Raw genomic sequence first — 12,640 nt, 5'->3', positions numbered from 1 at the left:
CTCCTCACTCCGGTGTCTGGAGGCGGCGATGGTCTCCAGCCTCCCTCATGCAGCATCTGTAGTGGCCGAGGCAGCATGGGGGCCGGTGGACGGCTCAGGGTTTCCGTGACAGTGTGTGGCTTCTCCAGAAAGCGCTCCCTGCTGGCTGCTGGCCGGGGGCCGCTGACGTCACCTCGGGGCCTGGCCAGCCCCTCTTTCTTCCCAGGCAGCCCAGTCTGACTAATCATGTCCGGTTTAGGAAATCCAGAAATGCTTTGAGTTCTGTACCACACAGGATTTCAAGTTTATGGCAGACTTTGTGGCCAAAAGTCAACTTTCTGAAAAACCAGAACACCCCAAACGCTCCTCTACTTACTGATTTTAATTTTTTGGCCACGGGTTAACTCGGTCCCATAGAGACAAGCATCTGCCTTCTCCCCACGCTGGCTTCCCCCGAGAGCTGGTCCCGCGGCCCGAGGGCCCCCTCCGCTGCCCCCACCGCGAACGGCCGGTGGTGGGACCGAGGCGGTTTCTCGGCAGCTGCAGGTGGACAGCCTGCAGCGTTTCCTCTGGGCCTTGTGCCTGTGGGTCCCTGCCCCTGAGCGATGCTGGTGCACAGAGCAGTGGTCTTTAGCCTTTTGATAGCCACAGACCGTTTTAGAAACGCCTCTGAGTTCTTTCTGGTGGCTGTGTGCCTTTGGAACACAGGTGAGTGCGAACCCGCCTAATGAGAAAGTGCCTGCCGGTGACACCACACACTTTCACCAGCAAAGAAAAAATAAATACGGCAGCCCCGAGCGCGGCTACAGGAGCTTGAAAAGTTAGAGGTCGGCGCTCACTGGGCCTCCCGCTCGCGCTGCAGGCCTGGCCGTGACCTTGATCACTTCCTGGGGGAATGCTGTAGGTGTTTTGCTAAACTTCAGCCTTGCCGCTCTCTCTCTGCATGTTTCACATAGCTGATGACCTAGTGAACATAACTGGTGTTAACATTGCATGCTAATCACAGATGGACCTGGGGGGTCAGCAAACTTTTTCTGTCAAGGGCCAGGTGGCAAAGATTTTAGGCTTTGAAGACTGTGCAACTCATCCGCTCTGCTGTGTGTAGTGTGCAAAGAGCCATCACTGACATGTAAGCGAACGGGCAGGGATGCGTTCCAATAAAACTTTATTTATAAAATGAGACAGGCGTGCTGTGCTGATTCCTAAGCTATACCACTTACATCCATTTATTATTAATAACATCTGTCAGTTATAGATAGCTATCTAGCATAGTTCATAGGAATTCACTAATTTAAGAAAAACTATAGTTTTGTAAGTTTGACTGTCATTACTCAAAGTCCACGACAGTGAAATAGCACCTCCCCCCCCCCAATATATGATTCCTGTTTTTTGGAGGAAAAAATAACTATCTTTGCACTGTATCTCATGTGAAAGTAAAAAAACACACAAACCCCATCATATAAAAGTTAAGCCATTCATCATTAGCCATTTCTGGATCTAAACAGCATCAAACTAGACTTTTTTTAAACTGTGAGAAAAACAAGATGCACAGTTACACATTTTATTGGAAAATAAGTAGACACACAGTAGTTGTTATGGAGAAAATACCACCGAACCCAGACTTGTCTCCAGGCTGGGAATTCAACTGAAAATGTACAGTCCCACAGGATTTCCACCTTGCACCAAGCTCTCTGTCCCACCTGCCTTGATTCACCACCCAACTGTCTCCAACCTTTCTTGCTCCAAGGCAGCTCTAGTCTGGGCACAGCTGTGTTCAGCACCCACCCCTATCTTAAACCACCCACAAAAATTAGTTCAAAATGGATTAAAAGACTTAATTGTAAGACCTGAAACCATAAACCTCCTAGAAGAAAACATAGACCGAAAGCTCCTTGACACTGGTCCTGGCAATGATTTTTTAGATAGGACACCAAAAGCACAGGCATCAAATGAAAAAATAAATAAGTGGGACTTTATCAAACTAAAAAGCTTTGCATAATAAAGGAAGCAATCAACAAAAAGAAAAGACAGTCTACAGAATGGGAGGAAATATTTATAAGCCATTGCCATCTCTCCTATAAGGGGTTAACGTAAAAATATATATGTAAGGGCCCTGGATGGTGGCTCAGTTGGTTAAAGCATCATCCTGCACACCAAAAATGTTGCGGGTTCGATCCACGGTGGGGGTGTATATGGGAGGTAATCAATTGATGTTTCTCTCTCACATCAATGTTTCTCCCTCCCTTGTCCCTTCTTCCTCTCTCTAAACACATCCTCAGGTGAGGATATCTCTATCTATCTATCTATCTATCTATCTATCTATCTATCTATCTATCTATCTATCTATCATCTATCATCTATCTATCTATCTATCTATCTATCTATCATCTATCTATCTATCTATCTATCTATCTATCTATCTATCTATCTATCTATCTATCTATCTAATCTATCTATCTATCATCTATCTATCTATCTATCTATCTATCTATCTATCTATCTATCTATCTATCTATCTATCATCTATCTATCTAGATATCTATCTATATATATATCTATATATACACTCACACTTATTTATATTTTTTAAAATATAGTATTAATAGCAGAACTACAACAACAATCCAGTAAAAACGGTCAGAGGACCTGAATAGTCAATTTCCCCCCAAAGACATACAGAGGGCCAACAGTACTGAAAAGGCATTCAGCATCAGCAGTTAGGAGGAACATGAAAGTCAAGACCACAGTGAGACAGCACCTCACACCTCTTAGGAGGCTGTTATCAAGCAGACAAGAAACAAGTGTTGGCAAGTATGTGGAGGAAAGTAAACCCCTCTGCACTGCTGGTAGGAACGTAATTTGGTGCAGCCACTAGCAAAACAGTATGGAGCTTCCCCCCAAAATGAAAAATAGAACTACCATGTGACCCAGCAGTCCTCCTCCTGGGTATATGTCTGAAGGAAATGAAGTCACTGTCTCGAAGAGATATCAGCACTTCCATGTTCACTGAAACATTAGTCACAATGGCTAAGTATGGAAACCACCTAAGTATCCATCAGCTGATGAATAGAAAAAAGGTGATGCATGTACATGATGGAATATTATTCAATAAAAGAAAATAGCCCTGGCCGGGTGGCTCAGGTGATTGGAGCATCGTCACATACGCTAAAGGGAGGTGGGTTCAATCCCTGGTCGGGGCACGTATGGGAGCAACCAATCGGTGTCTCTCAGACGATGTTTCTCTCTCTCTTACTTTCTCAAATCAATAAACACATGTTCTTGGGTGAAGATTAAAATAAAAAAGGAAATCCTGCCACTTATGATAATAGGGATGGACCTAGAGGGCCTTAAGTGAATTAAGACAAAGCAGAGAAAGACACTGTGTGATATCACATATGCAGAATCTAAAAACGTGAAACCCATTACCTAGAGAGTAGAATGGTGGTTGTCAGGGGTTGGGGAGGGGGAGAGGTGGGGAGATGCTGGTCAGAAGGCCCAAACTTACAGTTAAAGGTGAACAGTTTCTGGGATCTAATGTACAGCACAGCGACTATGGTTAACAATACTGTATTATATGCTTGAAGGTTACTAAGAGAGTAGATCCTAAATGTTCTCACCACACACATAAAAAGGTAATTATGTGAGATGATGGAGGTATTAACTAACCAAATTGTGTTAATAATTTTGCAATATATACATGTAACAAATGATAATGTTGAACTTCTTAAACTTACACAATGTTATATGTTATAAACCAAAGTGGGGACCTTGGATTTAATACATGAAAATGGGGAGCTGTTGAAAGATTATGAGCAGAGAAGTGACATGATATGACTTACATGTTGAAATGACCACCTCGGCAGGTTGGTACACTGACTGGAAGCAGGTAAGAGGCGGTTGCACAAATCCACTCTTTCAGGCGAGAGTGGTGGTGGCCTGGGGTCCGATCTGTTGCAGTGGTGAGAAGACTTTAGATTCTGTTTTGAAGACAGAAAGCCAAGGGTGTTTGCTGACCAAGTAGATGTGGCTTATAAGAGAAAGCGAGGAGTCAGGGATGAAAGAAGTTGCTCTGCTATCCCTCAGCCGGCTATTGCCAGTCAGTGCCACACGTTAGCCGAATATTCCCATTCTGCACTAGGCTCTGCTTTCTCGTCTGCGACTTAGCCTTCTCTAGTTGTGCTTTGAAAAACTGAAAGCGAGTATTTCATTCCAAGGGTTTAAGAAATTGCATTTCAAGCCCAGCCGGGCGTGGCTCAGCGGTTGAGCATCAACCTAGGATCCAGGCGATCAGGGTTCGATTCCCAGCCAGGGCACATGTCCGGGTTGCGGGCTGCAGCCGATCAATGACTTTCGCATCATTGATGTTTCTATCTCTCTCTCTCCCTCTCCTTTCCTCTCTCTGAAATCAATAAAGATATATTTAAAAAAAGAAAAAAAAGAAATTGCATTTCAAGATGCTAAAATAAAAATGTAGCCATTGGTCAGATCGCTGGTTGTATTGAAAAAATAAGGGAAAGCCACAGGCACAACCCGGGATTTCTGTCTGTAGATGTTCATCCTTCACTTAATGTGCAGTCGCCATAATTTTGGTCCTTTAGGAAGAATTCCCTTCTTCAGAAACGGGGAGCGACTGCGACATAGCAGACATCCTGTTGGTTCCGGGGACCCGGGGGGCACAGGGCACCTTCCTTCTCTCGAGGGGCCGCCACTGAGTGGGAGATGCAGAAACGTGATTGAGCAGGGGGATCGGATGAGGTTGGTGACAGGACAGTGAAGACGAAGTTCACGGGGACAGAGGATGGATTTCATCTAGAGGATTCAGGAACGCTTGTGGGAAGTGGAGCACTTTAGGGTTAACTGTGTCCAGAGCTGGGATGGCTTTGCGGTGAAGGAAGTGGAGGGCGTATGAAAGGCGATGACACGCTGGTTACCTGCACACGCTCGTTCAGGCTGGACGTTTCGGAGCCGTGGCTGGTGGTGGAACGTGAGTCTGAGGGCGAAGCACTGTCAGCTCTTGAGCAACCTTGTGTACGAGGAGAGATCTGAAGCGGAACCTGTGGACAACGGGAACGATCTAAGGAGTTCTCAGGACGGAAATGAAATGGTCTGATTGAGGCTTTAGAGTGATTCCTGGGCAGAGTCATGGAGAATAGATTGGGAAGGCGGGTGACCGGGGACCGGGGAACCAGGTGGTCCACTGTACTAGTCCCGACAAAGGGTGACGAAGGCTTGCCTTGAGCGGGGAGGAAGGAGAGGAGGCGACACACTGGGAGCTACTTAGAAGGTGTACTCAGCACAGGCCGGATGAGGCCAGGTATCTGTATTTGGAAATTGGGTGGGAGAGAGCACACCGCTCCATGTCGAGGAGAGTTGTCTCTGGTAGAGATAACTAGAACGCCATTGTGAAGGTCAGAAGGAAGTCTGGCTGGAAAATTAAATTCTGTTAATGAAAAATCTTTTGGATGTTAACCTGTCATTTTTATGGAAATATTGGAATTTATTTGCATATCCCTAATAGTAACGGGAAAATCTTTTAGCTACACACATAATTAAGAAATACATTTTATAGATACCTGTGTAAAACAAAACAAGACAAAAACAACGACGAACCGAGTGCCAGAAAGTTAGTGGTGCGACGGATCTCAGAGCCCGCAGGAGGCGCTGCGCGTTTAAGCTGCCCTTCATTTCGGGGAGACTGGGCGTGTGGAGCAAGACCTACGAAGATGAGCGTATGGTTTTGCTCCGTAACCCCAGTCCTGGCTATTAAAGGGAAATGATTCCGTGTCTATTAATGAAAATTTACCGTATAGATGGGCTCTATGCAAGAGTAAATTAGAAGGGGATGGTGTAACGTGTCTGTGCGTGTTTCTTCTGAGGCTGTGAAAAACCTGGGAAGATAGATACACTGATGGTAAATAGTATTTGTAATTGTAGCAGCTGTGCAGGCAGGTGGACACCACTGGGACTCACGGGAAAGCATCAATGATGAAACCGTCGGAACCGTAAATTATGCCCCCTTCCCTCTCTCTCCGAAATAACACCCGGGCCAGGGCCGCTTCTCCTAAGCTTTTTCAAGGGGGTGTGTTAAGTTGCCATAAAGCATGACCTAGACGTGCTCCAGATGTTGTAACTTAAATGTCACCTGAGTACCCGGGGAGGGTGGTAGGAAGAAGTGGCGGAAATGAGAAGAAAAAGGCAAAGGAATGAGAAGTTCCGAGCGGCGGCCGCGTCCCTTCCCCTCCGGAAGGGAGTCACCGTGGATGGCTCCAGGGGCTCGTGCCTATGGTGGTGGAAGCCTCATGTTACGGCGGGTGTCACACGAGGCGGGCGGGGGAGCAGGACCACAGCGACCACCTTTCCTTTACACTGTCGCATGCTGGGGACAGTGACACGCTGGGGCATGCTTGTGGAGCAGCGGAAGATTTGAATTCAGGCTGGTGGCATATGAGAAACCGCATCAGCGTTACAGGTACACTTGCTTTCATTGACACGTTAACCACAGCTGAAGAGAAAAGGCCGCAGGGTGTGGGGCGAGTACGAGCTGGGGAACTTTAACAAAGAAAAAAAGCCTCAGCATTGCAAAGACTTTCCACGAGCGCACACCCACCTCGGAAGGCCCTGGTCCCACAGGAAGCCTGACCCAGGGGATAAAAGGGGCTGGCGAGCGGCAAGAGCTCATCCCCAGGCTCGTCCTCAGGTTCGTCCTCAGGCTCAGCTCACGGGACCCCAGCATGAGACCGCTCCTCCTGGCCCTCCTCGGCGTCTGCTGCCTCGCTGCGCATGTGGTGGAAGGTGAGTCGCAAGGCTGTCTGTGGGCCTGGGGGCGGACGTGCAGGCAGGTGTCCGCCGTCCGGTTGGGACTCATTTTTAGACGGGAGTACACAGCTTTCCCCAAGGTCAGCCTCAGGCCTCCCGGGTGCAAAGTGGGGATGAGAATTTTGACTCGAGGGGACCTTGTCGATTCCAAAGACAGAACTTGGTCAGACTCTGGGCTCCTACTTTTCATAACTGGGTAATTTGGGGTAAACTTCTTCATCTCTCTGGGCCTGCACTTGGTTATCTCTAGGTTGACTGTAATAATAGATATTCTCACTTGAGATTAAAATGAATTAAATCTTAGGATCGCTTATCAGATCTCCTCGCTAGTAGTGATTTCTTGGTTGACGTTAGCTGTGGGGCTGTGGTGACCATGGTCATATGTGCCTTTGCAGCTATTGCCCATGTAGTACCGATCTTGAGAAAGTCTCAAAGGTTTTGAGAGTTCAGTCACAGTGTGGGGACAAGCTAGAGGGTGCATGTTCTGAAACAAATCAGTGTTTTTTATTAAAAAAGAAAAGACTGGAAGCTTATACCTTCCTACAAGGAAATCAGAATTACCTTCAAGTATGTGGGAGAATTTACGATTACTGTTCTGAATGTTGCTCCCATTTATGATAAATTCTTGAGCTTATGAGTCCATGTGATAAGTGCTAACAAATAGATCAGTGCCTTATACACAGTCAAACAAACCTGCGGGAGACACCCAGATGGGACTTGGATATACTGAGCCTCGCCTGAGCTCTCTACCCATATTTCCGACAGGATTATTTTCTCCAACTGGTTGGAGTTTATTTCTGCAATAAATTCCATAAAATACTCCATAATCAAGTTTGTGGCTCTGGAACAAGAGAGATTATCCTTTGGGTGTAATTAATGTTGCAGTTAGCTCTTCTCTCAACCTCCTAATTTGTAGACTTATTACTTAGACTAGACTGTCTGAGCCTGATCACAGATCCCCAAGGGTGTCCATGAATAGAGGTGGCTAAGTCTGAAACTCCCTGAAACTGTGAGCAGAATAAAAACTATTGATGAGATTGACAAGATCAAAAAAAGTTTAAGACTACCAAATGCGGCCAAGTGTTGCAACGTGGCTGGCATTTTGCTGACGCAGTAGACATGCCATTTGTTGGAGATCCAGGTGTGGGTAGGGGCACGTCTCTGTTAGAGACGGAGGGGGACCGCAGACCCTTGGCTCGGATTGCAAGTCTTCTACTTGAATGAGCTCCGCAAGCGCCTCTGCGCTTGGCTGCTTACGCACCGCAGCGGGCAAGGCAAGCTGCAGCCTGGGTTTCCACCCAGCGCTGCCGAAGGTGACGTCTCACCCGATCACACACACACAGACGTGGCCGAGAGGGAGAGGGTTTGGGTATTTAGAGGCCGCTGGGACTCTCTGGGTCTTGGGAGCCCATGTGGGATATTCCCCAGAGAAAACTTGTTTCCTAAGTGGTGAGAGAAACAGCAAAAGCAGGCTTCCCTCTTCCACTGGGTTCGCAGACAGGTCAGCATTAACGGTAAACGGGCCGGGAAAGCGGGTAAAGAACGATCTGGAAGCGATGGGAAGGAGAGGCGGAGAGGGGCAAGGGAGCGGCACCTTGCGTCTGGTTTCACGTTATAAAAAGCCCCCTGGTATCAGCAACACTACAGATCAAACCTGACCACCATCAGCTGTCACTTAAGGTGCTTCTTAGCTGAGTATGTCCCTGGGAAGCAAACACCAGTCTCCTCAGCTTAGGAGAAAGCCACACCTAGGAACCCTGATCCGATCCCATCAAACCCTTAACATTCTTAACTCTCCCAAGTCCTTCCCCTTCTCCGAGGTGACGGCTCCTAAATGAGCCGTTAAGCTCCCCGTGGGCCACATCTGTTTCGGACGAATACTCTGTGGGCCGCCTCCTTTCTGCATCTCACATTTCACCATTTGAACGAGATCATCTTCACTTATTCCGTCAAAAACAAGCCGTGCCCAGCATTTAATGTTGCCTTCCTCGAACTACTGGTCATCCCGTCACTCTCTGTTATTTTCTTTGTAACACTGCCATTTGTTCTATTTGAAACTACATTTTGTCTTTTCTTTGTCTGCTTCACCAGGTGTGGGGAGTGAGGCCCTGGAACAGAAAATCTGTGTGAGTCTGACTACCCGGCGGCTGCCCGTGAAAAACATCAAGACCTACACCATCAAGGAGGGGCCCATGAAAGCAGTCATGTGAGTGTCTCCCCCGAGCCGGGCCGGGGGCCCGCAGCACACAGCTGCCTCCTCAGGAAAACTGGTCCACGTGGGCCGAGACCCCACTTGATAATGAAGCGCCAAATATTGATTGTAGCAGAGATGTGGCAACCGCACAGAGAATAGCCTCCTTTCTGATTTAGTCTAGCAGGAGACTGACCGAAACCAGAGGATACTGTGCTCAGCTCTGAGAGGTAGGGTTAGAGATGGCTGGTTCAGATCAGGATTTGACCAGACAGCAACACTCATGTGAAGCCCTCCCCTCCCCTCCCCTCCGCTCCCGTCCCCTTCATGAGGTGTGTTGGAGCATGGGTGCAATGTTTTTTCTGTTGTCATATCTCAAGAAAATATGTCAAAAACTAGCCTACATGGTACTATTCTCTTTCCAGGATCTCTTTTCAGAATAGCACCTCTTCCCAGCATAACTACAACTTTGCCCAAAGAAATTAAGATAAAGAAATCACCTTTTGTTCAGAAAGTGAGATGAGTACATTTAGATTTGAAAAGGAAGGCGATATGTGACAACTGGGCCAGGTGACGGCACAGGTCCAGCGTAGTTACAACATTTGATGGCACTGATGAGAAATGGAGCCTGGGGATTATGGTGAACAGAGGAGCTGGGCGTCACCTGGAGACATTTCTCCTTCGTGTTAAAACAGATTGTAGAAGAAAGCTTTTCACTCCTGGGCTCCTGGTTCTGAAAGGCTGTTCTGTCTAGTAATTTCTGCAAGTGCTCTTATAGTTGGTCCGATCTGAACTGCTGGCCCCAAGGCTTTGAGGATGTGACTTACTTTGTCTGTCTTTTCCTTACATTGTAGATTTATTACCAGACGTGGATTTAAAGTCTGTGCTGATCCACAAGTTGAATGGGTGAAAAAAGCGGTGGAAACCATGGACAAGTCCAACAAAAAAATCACAAACCAGACCAAGCCCACGGGAGCCCAACAACCCACCAGAACAGCCGTGACAAGGAGGTAGTGGCCTTGTCCGGTCCGGGGCCAGCCAGCCGATTCCTCCTTACGAGCTCATGGACCAATTAAATTATACGCACTTTTTCTGAAAGTACAGCCTGTGTCAAATTATTTCCTGTGTTTTTACTTTTCATGTCTTCCTTATTCATCCAGCTGCTCTAATGAATAAATATTTATTACTAAGAATCATCCCAGAGTCCATTCATTGCATATGGGGACAGGCACTGTGTCATTTATGCTCTGTGTCTGTCCCAGTGGTGTCTCCCTCTGATGGTACCACGATGGGAGAGACCTGGGGCAGCGTTTACCAGAGATGGACGCCGTGTTCGCCATTCTTCGGTGCTCTCCCTGTGGGTCATAGTGACCCCTGTGACAGTGGCGACAGTTCAAGATCCCTTTCAGCCTACCTTCCTCGAGGAGTCCCCTCCTGGAACAAGGAGGAAACCCGGCCGTCCTTGGGCTCCCACTGAGGTTGGGTCCTTCCGTGGCTGCACTGTCTTTGGGCCTCGAGCAGGTTCTTTCTCTCTGTGTTTTGTTTGATCTCCTAAGGAAGGAGAAAAAGAGAGGCTCATCAGTTCTTTTATTTGTCAGGGTAGCAAAGGTTAGACTGGGGAAAAGATATTTTATTCAAATAAAAATCAATGGTCTTCGCATTGGGCGACGATCTCACCGCCCCTCTGTGCTTCCTGCAATGGTCACGACTAGTTATCATCCAGGTCACGCTTTCCTGCTCTTAACACCCTAACCCTGTCACCTGCAACATTTCTTGAATGTGATCACAGTTCGCAGTAAAGTTCATTAGAGGTTCATCTGGCCACCGAACACCCGGACTCATGCTCTCGTGCGTCGTCCTTAAGGTGCTGATTTGGTCCATGCGGGGCTCTGCTCTCCCAGCAGCTGGGGATGGGTGCATCCAGCGCACCGGCCTCTTCACAGTAAGAACCGGCCAGGCCTTGAGAGTCTGAAGGGAGGAAAAGGTACTGACTGTTGTCCAGTCCTCAGCAATTTCAAGGTCTTCAGAGGGTCACTGAGGGCAGCTCACTTCTAGTTGTCCAACCAGTGAACCGGGGTGGAGACCCTTTGAAAGCTGCCTCCTGGCAAAAGGTGGGGTCTCCTTTCCGTTCTCACTGCCATTTGCCCACAATCATGTTCAGGGCTGGCCTTAAGGAAACAAACACCGAGAGTGAAACACTTGCTTCATGAGGGTGAAACGGCAAAGTCACAGGAGACAGAAAGGGAGGTCCCCTGGTTGTAATATGTGTTTGTGTTTCCCGGGTGTCCCCCAGACCTTGGAGGTTTTCATGAGGTGATAATGATGTGATGTAGAGGAGTGCGGGTGCGAGTCTTACTAGCTTATCACATTAGCTAAGGTGGCGCATGGACGCCAGGAGGCTTCAACCAGAGTGTGCGTGACTTTGGACTAACTGACTGGAGGTTCTGAATTCGTTTAGGTAGGAACTGGGTCTACTAACTGTACCCCTGAGGTTTATTGGACTTCAGTTCAAAGAAATGATCTAAGAAACAGATCTCTCTATATCTATCATCTATCTATCATCTATCTATCTATCTATCTATCTATCTATCTATCTATCTATCTATCTATCTATCATCTATCTATCTATATCTATCTATCTATCTATCATCTATCTATCATCTATCTATCTATCTATCTATCTATCTATCTATCTATCTATCTATCTATCTATCTATCTATCTATATCTATCATCTATCTATCATCTATCTATCTATCTATCTATCTATCTATCTATCTATCTATCTATCTATCTATCATCTATCTATCTATCTACCTACCTATCTATACCTATCTAATTTTTTTAATGGCTGCAGCCACTCCCCTGCGTGCCTATGGCACCTTTAACCTGAAATTTAACAATTTGTATTGAAATCACTCCCTTGCCCACTGTGCTCCACACTGCCCCCTGCAGTCAGACTAGAAGCTGCTCGTGTGCATTACTTTATTTTTTCTTTGTCATAGGCCTTCATTGCATGCGTTGGGGCCACCTTGGCTAACAACATTACATACATTTCAGGTGTACATTTTTGTGATACGACACCTGTGAACTTGACTGTGTGGCCACCACCAGAGCCAAGTCTCTCCTCGCCACGTGCTTGACCCCTTACCCTCTCCATCCTTCCCTCACTCCCTCTTCCCCGTGGTAACCACCCTTCTATTTTCTGTCTTTTCGTTTCTTTTTTGTTTTGTTAGTGTGTTGCTTTTTGTTTTATATCCCACAGCTAAGCGAAATCACATGGTGCTTGTCCTTTTCTGTCTAATTTCACTTAGCACAGTGCTCTCAGGATTTAGCCAATCTCTTGCAAACGGCAGTATTTCATCTTTTTAACGGCCTGGTAGGGTTCCATCACATCTGTGCACTGCCTCCCTTGAAGGACATTTCGGTTGTCTCTATGTCTTGGCCACTGTGCATAACGCTGCAATGAACATAGGGGCGCATGTATGTTTTCTAATTTGGGGGCTTGCTTATGTTATTTATGTCAGGTGCCCAGTGCCTAGCAGAGCCTGTGTGGGGGGAGGGGTGTCAATTAATATTTGTTGGATAAATGGGAGAAAGGATATTTTATATGATTTCCTTTATTCCACTCGTTTTTATTTCTAGAGTTATATAA

The 12,640-nt window shown here is 46.9% G+C and overlaps 1 protein-coding gene across 1 annotated transcript; it reads left to right on the top strand.

Annotated features, from left to right (window-relative positions):
- Positions 1-6,557: 6,557 nt before the first annotated feature.
- LOC308549137 (lymphotactin-like) lies at positions 6,558-10,174 on the top strand. The gene is made up of 3 exons (XM_081121467.1): positions 6,558-6,771; positions 8,887-9,001; positions 9,841-10,174. Exons 1-3 carry the CDS (start codon positions 6,711-6,713, stop codon positions 9,998-10,000), a joined length of 336 nt encoding a protein of 111 aa, XP_080977593.1. The 5' UTR covers positions 6,558-6,710; the 3' UTR covers positions 10,001-10,174.
- Positions 10,175-12,640: the final 2,466 nt, after the last annotated feature.

The sequence above is a fragment of the Miniopterus schreibersii genome, assembly GCF_964146895.1.
Source record: "Miniopterus schreibersii genome assembly, chromosome: 19".
NCBI lineage: Eukaryota > Metazoa > Chordata > Mammalia > Chiroptera > Miniopteridae > Miniopterus > Miniopterus schreibersii.
Note: the sequence above shows the minus strand (reverse complement) of the source record. Positions and strands in the feature narration are given on the sequence as shown.